Source organism: Ursus arctos, unplaced genomic scaffold (genome assembly GCF_023065955.2).
Source record: "Ursus arctos isolate Adak ecotype North America unplaced genomic scaffold, UrsArc2.0 scaffold_2, whole genome shotgun sequence".
Lineage (NCBI taxonomy): Eukaryota > Metazoa > Chordata > Mammalia > Carnivora > Ursidae > Ursus > Ursus arctos.
In genome coordinates, this window is record NW_026622874.1 from 16645057 (window position 1) to 16657670 (window position 12614).

A 12614-nucleotide genomic window follows, 5' to 3' on the forward strand; every position below is an offset into this window, starting at 1 on the left:
TTTCAGCCAAAAAAATAAAATAAAATATGCAAATAGGCTCTCAAGGCCAATTTTATAAGAATGAAATAAGAAGCTTCTTTCAACTCTTCGAATTAAATTAAAATAGAATCTGTTATAACTACCATGCTAAATTTTAGAATTTTGAGAATTTTAATATGCAGAAATTGTTAGAAAACAATGTTCAAAAGAAAACTAATTACTTTTTCATCATCCTTATATTGCAGCCCTGTACTCTTTGAATAATAGAAATAGTCCTTGATTGTCAGAATATATATTTAAGTTAATAACTGGTTATTAAGGGGCGCCTGGGTGGCACAGCAGTTAAGCGTCTGCCTTCGGCTCAGGGCGTGATCCCGGCGTTACGGGATCGAGCCCCACATCAGGCTCCTCCACTGTGAGCCTGCTTCTTCCTCTCCCACTCTCCCTGCTTGTGTTCCCTCTCTCGCTGGCTGTCTCTATCTCTGTCAAATAAATAAATAAAATCTTTAAAAAAAAAAATACTGGTTATTAAATTAAGGGGCAGTAATATGTAATATGCATGTACTAGTCTAACATATACATTAGAAGATCAGAATAACTAAATCAGATATATATAAAGCCAGTAAAGCTGAAATATATTGGTATATAAATCTATAAAAAAATATATGATCCTCAATATATAATATTGCCTACACCATGTTAAATGAAAGGATAAGAAAATTCTTTCCACAAATGGTTATTTTCTATAATGCTTAAGGTCCACAAACAGACACAGAGATGAGACACATGATGAGAGCTTAAAATGACACAAGGTCACCGTAACTATACAACAACTGCAAATATATTTAAGCAAGAAATATTAAGGAACGACTGACCTTAAACAGAACACTCTAAAGTGAACCCTTGCTAAAACTAGACGGTAGGTAAAAATCTTATTTTACAGCAGTGCTTGGATCACAAGAAAGTAAGTAAGACAACTTCTGAAGATACAACAGACATACAACCAAATAAGAAGCTGAACTCAGAGAAGTGATCTTAAAATATAATGGTGCAGAAGAGGGGAAAGACAAAGAGGACAATACTTATCTGGAGACAAATACCTAAAAAAGAAAAAACACTAAAACGAGAGAGACTGAAAAGAGAATTTGTGAACCAGAAGATAAATCTAAAGGAATTAACCAGAACTAAGGATAAAAGATATAAAGACAGAAAATCTGAAACAGAGGTTAAGAAGCATAAAAGTATAAGGCTGAAAATATGGGCACTTAGAGACCCAGAAAATTTTAACAGACTGAAGAAGAAATATTTGAAGAATTCATGTTGACAACTTTCCAGAACTGAAAACAGACATAAATACAAAGAAATTATTCCTATCAAGTAGGATAATTTAAAAGAAATCAATAATTAGACACAGTAAGGCAAAACTGTGTTTCTGTCCAAAAACAAAATGATTTTAAAATCAAACAAATAGGGGCACCTGGGTGGCTCATTCGGTTAAGCACCCGACTCTTGATTTTGGCTCACGTCATGATCTGGGGTCAAGAGATTGAGCCCCAGGTCGGGCTCTGCCCTAGATGAGAAGTCAGCTTGAGATGCTCTCTCTCCTGCCTCCGCCCCCCCCATTCATACACCCTCTCAATTTCTCCCTCTGTCTCTCTCTACCTCTCTCTCTCACATAAATAAATCTTTTTTGTTTTCAAAGACCCAATCTATTTATTTGAGAGAAAGAGAGGAAGAGCGAGAACACACAAACACAAACAGGAGGAGAGGCATAGGAAGAGAGAAAGGGAGAAGCAGACCAAGCCAACCAGGCGCCCCTAAATTAATAAATCTTGGGGAAAAAAATCAGACAAACAAAAGATAATTCACCTGACAGGCCCAACAATTAACGAGGGAAACACTGAACAGCAATAAAAGAAGCTAGGGAAGTGAACTTTGGTTATCCTCAAAAAGTTGAAAGAAAACAACTTCAATCTAAAATTCAGATCCTGACAAAACTACCCTGCAACAAAATGAGCAAAGTATTTTTTCATGTGAATGAGAACAAAGACTACTGCCTATAAGCCATTTCTAAAAAACGTGTGAAATTGTGTGCTTGAAAAATTCAGTAAACAAACTGGAAGGACTGAAACAAAATAAAAAGAAGAAAACCTGTAATCAATAAGTAATTTTAAATACTATTTGTAACATTGATTATACTATATAAATTATGGGGCTTAAGAACAAGTCAGAATAAACACACCAAAAAACGACATATAAATCAGAAGAGTGAAAAAACTGTCAATTCTGGAGCACTTGTGTTGGTCAGGAGAGTAATTAAGATATTAAATTTAATGATAAGATGCTCAATATCACTGATCATCAGGGAAATGCAAATCAAAACCACAGGAGATATCACCTCACACCTGTCAGAATGGCTGAAGTTAAAGAAGAACAAGAAGAAGGAGGAGGAGGAGGAGGAGGAGGAGGAGGAGGAGGAGGAGGAGGCGGTGGCGGCGCCAAAGAAGAAAAGAAACAACAAGTGTTGGCAAGGATGTGGAGAAAAAGGAGCCCTTGTACACTGTTGATGGGAATGAAAACTGGTGCAGCCATTGTGGAAAACAGAATGGAGATTCCTCAGAAATTAAAAACAGAACTACCATATGATCCAGTAATTCCACTCCTGGGTATTTACCCAAACAATCTGAAAATACTAATTCGAAAAGATACGAGCACCCTATGTTTACTGCAGCATTACTTACAATAGCTAAACTATGGAAGCAGCCCAAGAGTCCACTGATAGATGGATAAAGAAGATGTGGTGTGTATCTACACACACACACGCAAAGGAATACTAAAGAACAAAATCTTGCCATTTGCAACAACATGGATAGATCCAGAAGGTATAACAGGGTATAAAGCTAAGTAAACCAAGTCAGTCAGAGAAAGACAAATATCATATAATTTCACTCAGACGCAGTATTTAAGAAACAAAATAAATGAACAAAGAAAAAAAAAGACAAACCAAAAAACAGACTCTTAACTACAAAGAATAAACTAATGGCTACCAGAAAGGAGGAAGGTGGGGAGATGCGTGAAATAGGTGAAGGGAATTAAGACTACACTTACCACAATGAGCACTAAGTAATGTAAAAAATTGTTGAATTACTATACTGTACACCTGAAACTAATATAGCATTGTATGTCAACTATACTGCAATTAAAATTTTTTTTAAAGATGATAATAAGTTTAGATTCTGGTTAGGTGTTAAGTTTGGATCAATTTCAAGGATAACTACTAAAAGCGTAGTAACAGAATAGGTAACATTTAAAACAGTAAAATGGTGGGAGAAGGGGGTAAAAATGTAAGAGAAAAACACAAAAAGTGAGACAAACAGCAAGCATTAAAAGAGTAATAAATATAAATACTAATTACATTCATGATAGAAAGGAATTTTAAAATATAACTGTATGCTATCTGCCAAAAAACACTAAAAACATAAAGACACTAAAAATCTGGAAGTAATAACATGAAAAATAATATACCAGGCAAATTTAATCAAAGAAGAAAAAAACTCAAGATGAAAAGCATTAATGGAAATGGAAACAGCACCTGGAAATGCAAAACTTCCAACTTAATAATTGTATACCCAGTACATACATACTAGCACAGCCTCAAAAATACATAAAGCAAAAATTCCTAAAGAAATTGACAAAACCACTAACATAGCAATAGATTAACCTCATCAACTCAACTGAGAAAATGGTATAACCTAATTTAAAAGCTTAATTTAATGAATACATATAAAACACTGTATCCAATTAGAAACATATATTCTTCTTAAGCATACATGGAACATTTACAAAATTGGCCATGTGCTGTATCACTGGATATGTTTATAATCTCAATAGGGCAGAATTTCTAAAATAAAACACAAAGGGCACTAATTGTAAAAGTGACAAATTCAATAACTCAAATTAAGAACTTCTGTTCATCAAAATCCATCATCAGAGACAAGAAGATACAAACTATAAGATGATATTCACAACATTCGCAACACCTAAGAAACAAGTTATTACTACCTTGAACATATATTAAAGCTTCCACAAGTAAATAAACAGAAGACCAATATTTAAAAAATGGGAAAAGACATGCAATGTTATTTCACAAAAACTAAAGGCCAATAAATGTAACAAGCTAGCTTTAGAGTGTCAGAAAAATAAGATCTAAAACCACAACTAACTTTTCTTATCCACTGAAGCGGCAACCATTTAGTACTAATTACTGACAAGGATGTGAAGAAATAAACTCATATATTTCTGTGGTAGGAGCTTTATATTAATAAAAAGACTTTGAAAACAATTTGATATTATCACAAAATACAAAAACTACTGATGTGTCTACCCTGTCACCCTCACTTCCTCTCCTAGGTACAGAATCTAGGGAAACTCTTGAACCTCTATATCAGGAGACAGGTACAAATATGGCCTTGATAGCAAAAACAAAAACTACAAAAACATCAAATGTATACAGACTGGACAAATGATAAATGGTGGTGCATTAAATGGAATATTATACCTTAGGGAAGATGAATCAACTACATCCACAGACATTAGGAACTAATCTTTGAAAAAACAAATCTCAAAAAACTACATATTATATCATTTTTATAAAGTCTACATATAGCCAAACCAAATAATATAGGGATACATATATGTATGGTAAAACTATTTTAAAAAATCAACACACTGATTAACAGAAATATCAGAAAAGTAGTTCTGGACATGAGGTAGGGTGATGGAATTTGTTAGAAGCACAGGGGTAACTTGAATGGTTCTAGTAATTAATATTAAGAGCTCAGTTCATAGAGTTTCTTTTACTGTAATTCTGCTTCTATTTACATATTCATGAAATATACTCCTTTTTACGTACCAACATAATTCTTTTAAATTTTGAGGGGAAGAATCTGGATTTTTTTTTTTTTTTAAGATTTTATTTATTTGTTAGCCAGAGAGAGAGAGAGAGCACACAGGGGAAGCAGAGAGGGAGAAGCAGGCTCCCCGCTGAGCAAGGAGCCCAATGTGGGACTCTATCTCAGGACCCCAGGATCATGACCTGGGCCCAAGGCAGATGCTTAACAGACTGAGCCACCCACCTGTCCCCAAGAATCTGGATTTTTTAAAAAAAGTGATCTGCTCAATGGAAACACAGAATAGATTTTAGTCTGAAACATGAGAATGATTACAATAAAAAAAATTAAGAATGTAACAAAGAAGCAGTCAAAAACACTACTTGTTTGCCTTCCAGGTTTTATACCAACTTTTTTTCACAATTATTTTGCTATTTACACTTAGCTTTTCTTGAATTTATTTTTTCAGTGCAATTCCTTTCTAACCCATCCAAAATCTGGTTGCTTCATAATTCTTGGTAAAAATACATCACTTAGGGGCGCCTGGGTGGCATAGCGGTTAAGCATCTGCCTTTGGCTCAGGGCGTGATCCCGGCGTTATGGGATCGAGCCCCACATCAGGCTCTTCCGCTATGAGCCTGCTTCTTCCTCTCCCACTCCCCCTGCTTGTGTTCCCTCTCTCGCTGGCTGTCTCTATCTCTGTCGAATAAATAAATAAAATCTTAAAAAAAAAAAAATCACTTAGCTCATTGCCATATGTTAATTATTAAATTTACAAATAACATTAATAGAAATGAACAGAAATACACTAATTGGGAAGGGATAGATATCTGAAAATATGAACTGGTTGTAGATAATCTACAAGGCCAATCATCAGAATGAACATATTCGGGATAAGGTCTAGATCTATAGGTAGGAGATAAATATGGCTAAAAATCAAAAGGAAATTGTCATTACTTGTGTTGATCGAGATTACTTCTAAATAAAAATGGCCACATTTACCAAATGTCTGACTTATTTCATTTAACATACTAACTTTTAGATCTATCCACATTGTAGTAAATACCAAGATTTTTTCTGTTATATGGCTGAATAATACACCATTGTGTATATATACACATCTTCACTATCCATTCATCCATTAAAGGACAGATGCCGAAATATAGAGACATGTTTTTTATAAATGTATGTTTTATACATATATGTAATACATACGACTATAAATATTATGTATTACATACTGAGCAGCATAGATTAATCTCAGCTAGTCTGGACTGCCCACATGGTTATCTCTAGACTCTTGCCTACATTATGGAATGTATTCACTAAATAAAGGAAAATGATATTCTGTAACCTAAGTCAGTGAATTGTTTTGGAGCAAAATGTATTAGTCTGTCAGCACTGTTTAGTAATAATCAATGAATTTATGATTTGTACGTGGTTTCAGTGGAGTCTTTAAAAGCTGGTCATGTAACTAGAATGTACTGACTATGTGACTAACTTAAAATAAGAGATCCTGACCACAAGCCAACTTTGGATTCCTATTACTTAGGTACTTGAGACACAAGCCAGTAGTAGTTCTAAACCTAGAGACAAAGCAGTTCCTGTGTGACCCAGTGTGGAAGGACAAAAAAGCCTGGGACCTAAAATCGCCAGAACCCTTTCAATGAGTATCCTCCTTCTGCTTGGCTGTATAGTACCCACTGCCTTTAATCAAGCCATTCCAGAAGTATAAACTATTTGACTCCTGTGAGTCCTTTCATTAATCAAGCACTTAAGGTGATTAATATATAATTAATGTATATATATCCGTATAGATAACACAACACATATTATATATACACACACATATGTCTCCTAGCTCTCTCTGTCCCCTGAAAACGCTTACAAGCACTGACACTCGAGGACCAATGAGCACACTTAAAACCCAAATCTTGGTTTTTAAATAACATTCTCCATTATAAGAAAATAGGGCTTCGTGGATACATCGCTGATTCTAGGACTGGGGCAAGGTGATGCTGGAACACCTTATTGTCTAAGAATGTAAAAAGGTACTTAAAGAATGATAAGAACATGTCAAAAGAACGTGGAAATAACTTCAAAGAGTTCAAACTAGCCAAATATGGGACAATTTGTTGATTTATAGTTCAAAAATGGTTCTGTGGGGCACCTGGGTGGCTCAGTCAGTTAAGCATCTCCCTCTGGGCTCCTTGCTCAGTGGGGAGCCTGCTTCTCTCTCTCCCTCTGCCTGCCATTCCCCCTGCTTATGCGCTCATGCTCGCTCGCTCTCTCTCTCTCTCTCAATCTCTCCCTGTCAAATAAATAAATAAAATATTTTTTAAAAATTTTATTTAAGAGTAATAAAATCCTATAGCTGTACCATAGCTTCTCTAGGCATTCTACTATGATTGGGAGTATTTATTTTCCCCAAATTTTTACCTACATAAGTAATACTGGCATATAATCTTTACACAGTACTTTGAATCATTTCTTACAACAAATTTCTAGCTGTATAATGATCAACTCACATTTTTAGCTTTCGTCTTATGTATACATTGCCAAATGTTCTTCCTGGAAGACTACCAGCTCTCTTCCCTTCCCTTTCCCTCTCCCAAACTCACGCACAACCACACACAGCAAACAGCATTTCCAATTTTGAAAATTCCTGAGCCATATCAATTAGGTGACTCCTTTGGAACCTTATATTACTTCATATTTTGCTTTTATTATTTGGGAAGGTGAGTATTATTTCATATGTGACCTGGCCATTTGAATTTTCACTTTTTCTGAATTTTTACTTTTTTTGAATTTTCAATTTTTTTTACCCTTTTCTTTTCTTTTTTACCCTATTTGGAGCTTTCATCAAAAGGACGAAATGGATATAAAAAGCTTTCATTTTTTTGAAGCAATTAATCCAGTTATCTATCATACTTAAAATACCTTTCCTAGTTTCTTAAAATGCTGTTCATTGTTAAAATTGTTTATGTAAGATGCAGGCTTCTTTCTTAATTTCTACAGTCCTATTATTCTTTACATCATTATTTAGCTGATTTAGACTCTCACAGTAAGTGGTTTTCCACAAATAGTTTACTTAATCCCCACTTTCCACACTGATCTGCATAATCACCTTTACGACAGGCTAATAAATTCTTCATTACCTTTCAGTTCGATTTTAAATTTTATTGTGCTCCTTTTGTTACAGCAGTGTTAGAATACATTTTAATAATTTATTAGGTAAATGCCCTTGTGATTATTACACCTCTGAATCATTCATCCTACTAATGAACTTTAAAGTCAGTTGGTCACACATCCTGCACTCTTAAAAAATAATGAGTTTTTTTATGGAATCTCATTAAATTAATAGTTATGGCAACTGGTCTACTCAAATTGTTTTATAATTGCTATAATCTCAATATTTTTAATTTTTCTTGAAAATCATGTATTTCATTAAGACTCATTTTAATAGTATGCATAAGTACTGTCTAAATTATTTTAATCTACTACATATTATAAGTCAATTTCAATTGTATATTGAAACATTTTATATGAGGTCTTTTTTATTTGTCCCTCTACACTCATCATCTTAAGATTTTCCCAGCTTCAGGGCACCTGGGTGGCTCAGTTAGTTAAGCGTCCACTCTTGGTTTTGGCTGGGGTTATGATCACAAGATCATGAGACTGAGCCCCACATCAGCTCCACACTCAGCATGGAGTCTGCTTGGGATTCTCCCACCCTCTCCCTCTGCCCCTTCTGCTTGTGCTCTCTCTCTACCGCTCTCTAAAATAAATGGACAAATCTTTAAAAAAAATAAATAAATAAATGTATATCCTTTGATGCAAAGAATAAAGTCAGACAAGTACCTATTCAACCAACTTTAACTGATCTCACTCAAAAAAACAAAACACAAAATCTTTATAATGGCCTAAGAAAGTCATGCACCAAGTGGCCTCCATTAAGTTTTATCTCATTTCTACTTTTCTCCCCCTTGATTTCTCCTCTCCAGACATGACAGACTTCTAAACTATGTCAGGCACGTTCTTACCTCAGGGCTCACTGACTATTTAACCCTCTGCCCAGAATTTGGGAATCCCAGCGATACTCACATGGGCTTGCTCCCTCACCTCCACTTTGTTCAAAGGTAGTCTACTTTTATGACTATTAGTATCTCTCCTAATAGATTGAAGGCTTGGTTACAGCAGAGATCTTCATTTTGTGTTTGTTCAATCATGAATCCCCAGAGCCAGTAACAGTGCCTGGTAAACAGCAGGTACTCCAAAATATAAATACACAAATAATTTTAAAATTTTTTTTAAAATCTGTTGGTTGAATAAATGGGTATTTAAAAGCACAGGCTCTGAAGCCATAATGCCTGAGTTAAAATCTCAGCACCCTCCTCTTACTAGTTATATTACCTTGAGCAGCCTCCTTAACTTCCGAGTGCCACAGTTTTCTCCTCAATAAAATAAAAAATAATAGTAATAGTATTTATCTCATAGGGAAGTTTGGAGAATTAAAGTAGTTAATACATGTAAAGTACTTTAATTCTTTAATGTTCATGAAAAGTAAACGTAAAATAATGACTGAGGACTATTATTACTACTTTAATTCATTCTTGAGGTATACTTCAAAATCTTCCACCATGTTTAAGTTTTAATGAATTTTCCAAAACTTTGTATCAATTTTTGCTTTATATAAACTCCAATGCTTATACTATGTCACACAAATTATTAGTACTTTGGGGAACTATACCTTTTCTTAATGTGAAAAATGTTACCTGTCTTTTATGCTTTTCTCCTTGAGTCCTATTTTGGTATGTACTTTTCTTTCTTTTGTTGTTGTCTCAGTTTTTGTTTTTGCTATATTCTTTAGTATTCTTACATTTGACAGGCTTATTATCCTCAACTATTATTTTCAACCCTTTTTGTGTCAATTTGCTTTAGATCCATCTGTTCTAAAGAATATAGCTAGAAATGAAGGGTAAGCCCTCAGCACAATATGTCCTATCAGTTCTATCCCATAAACACTAGTAGGATTTCCTCCTCAACAACTTCCCTGTCCTCCAGCAGATGCTAAGGTTAGAGTCTTCCAGAAGACCCAGGCTTTGTCATCTTGTGCACACTTTCACTCTGTACACTGTGACTCTCATGTTAGGCAGCCTTCCTAAGTATTTTTTTAATCCTCTATAAATTCTTTTAAGTTTTCAGTGTTAGGATAGTAATAGGTCAATGGGATTTCTTGTGAGTGAAGGCTGGAGAGATATTAACACACTGATTAACTCAGTATAGTATCTCAAACCAGAAATCTCCTTTATTACATGATAATAGTAAATGCTGCTCTAAAAATTAAAAGAAAACAAAACAAACCACTATTCTTATTACTTTTCTTTTTCACTCAGATTCAACTTCTATTGTTTCTAGCTCACTGCTAGAAATTCAAATAAATATTATGTAAATGGCAAAAACAGAAAAACCTTTTCTTGTTCCTCTATGAAGAGACTGTCAATGCCCTGCAGCCAAAGACCAATAGAAACACACACCTATAGTTGAACAAGTTTTAATTACTGCTCACTGTAACAAATAATACAACACACTATGGGTAAGAGAGAGGTATCTCAGTTAAGAGCCAACTTATAGGATACAGGCTCATGTTAAGTGTTTGGAGGAGGGCTCTGGATGGGACGCTGTCAAGAAGTGGGGGTAATTCTGTGATTATCTTAATAATTCTTACCTAGAGGGACAGAACACTACAGTAAAACTAAAGTTGTAAATCATAAAGCAACAGCAACTGCTCATATTAGCCAGGACAGAAACGTCTTTGGTATTTTGGGGGGCTTACACAGTGACTTTGTTTTTATATGTGCTTATTAGACAGTTTATGAAGTGACCTTATATTTGCTTTACTTCATTGCAGTCACAGAGTGGATTTATCTGATGTTGATGTTTTGTGAAATTATAGTCAAAAAGAAAACAGCAAGGTCCAGCTGTGAATAGAAAGCCTGTTTCCAGATTCGAAGACTGCTTTTCCCTCTCAAGTTTTTAAGATACATTTCAACTTAATGCTTTAAAATTTCTCCTGATATATCCCATTATGTCTTATAAAAACAAGATCTGGTGTTTTCACTGTTGTTCAGAAATAGATGCAAACCAATCTACAATCTATTAAAAAATAGGCCAAATACATGCATGCATATGAAGGTAACCTAAAATGTTTAGCGTAGTTATACCAACTAACCATGAAAGTAATAGAAGTGGTCATCTAAGTAGTGGGAAAAAGAAAACACAAACAAAAGCTGCATGATCCAAAAGAATTCTCTTTTTACTTTGATAAAAATAACCACACTACACATAGCGTGAATATATAAATGAACATGCATATAAAAACACCTCACTGTTTCCCTCTTACTATGAAGGATAATATTAGGACAATTTCTACAATCTGAATAAGATACAGAGATTAGATAATAGCACTGTATCCATGTTAACTTTCTGAATTTTAAAATTATATTGTGATTACAGAAGACAATACCCTTGTTTTTAAGGAAACACACACTAAAGTATTTAGAGGTAAAGGATCATGTCTATACCTAACTCAAACAATCCAGAGAAGAAAATGTATGTGTACATAAGCAAAAGAGAGAATGAGAATGAACAAACAAATGTGATCAGATGTTAACTTCTGGACAATCTAGATAAAAGATATAAAGGAATTCCTTTTACCATTTTAGTTACTTTTCTCTAAGTCTGAAATTATTTCAATATAAAAGTCAAAAAAAATTTTTTTTAAAAGTCCAGCCTCAAAATTAGATTTGACAAAACATCAGCATCCTCAAGTTAAAGATGGAGAAAGTTAAAGTCAAAACAATCATACAATTAATTAGAAGAGAGGTGAAGCTGAAGTCTATTTTACTCAAATCTATAGTTTACTTCCCACAGAAAAGCTTAACATTTCAACATGACGAGTAATTCATCAACAGATTATAAAGATCCCTGAGAAAAACAATCTGCTGATTGATTATTCATAATTTCATCTTACAGTATTTCCTTCCTTTCAAGGTCTGATGTTACTAGTATTTAAAAAAAAATTTTTTTTTGACTCATCATTGATGAGCATATAAATAGTTGTTTATGCATGAGAACTAAGTACTGATCAATGCCACAGCACTTAAGACAGTTATGTTTGTGACAGGACATTCCAGTAAACTAATCTATGATTTTAAAACTCAGGTGATTATACTCATCGTACCATGAAAACATACTGCTAAATATATCATTTACCTGAGAACTGCCACTGAAACCAGGAGGCTGGCTGTATTCTGTGGAATCAATAATACTACTGCAAAATGAAGAAAGAAAAATATGATTTCAGTGTTTATATTATTCTAGCAACAGAAAAGGTAAATCTAAACTACATCATATCTAAATCCAATATTTCTAATTTCTAAGCAAAAAAAATATTTATTGCCAATAATTTAATTAGATTATCAAATAAATGCATAACCCATAATCAAAAAAGTCAGCAAATATTTAAACAATTTACAAACCCTTCACCCCACCACCTTAAACAAACACACTATGAATGAATATCAATAGGCAATAATCACAAAACATGTGTATACAGAAATGTATCTGCTTCAAATTCATTTTCAGATAGGAACACTATTTAAGGAAAAAAAGACTTAAGAGTATTAGGAAAAGAGCACAAGCAAGCAATCAAAGCTACAGTTAAGAGATCCTATTATACCACTA

General features: G+C 33.9%; 1 protein-coding gene across 11 annotated transcripts in view; it reads right to left on the minus strand.

Annotated features, from left to right (window-relative positions):
• COP1 (COP1 E3 ubiquitin ligase) overlaps nucleotides 1-12614 on the minus strand; it is a 241666-nt gene that overhangs the window by 143850 nt on the left and 85202 nt on the right. For all 11 annotated transcript variants that reach the window (XM_048224857.2, XM_026509296.4, XM_026509295.4 and 8 more), the window contains one exon: nucleotides 12144-12201. In XM_048224857.2, coding sequence (XP_048080814.1) covers nucleotides 12144-12201 — 58 coding nt within the window. The remainder of the gene's footprint in view (nucleotides 1-12143; nucleotides 12202-12614) is intronic.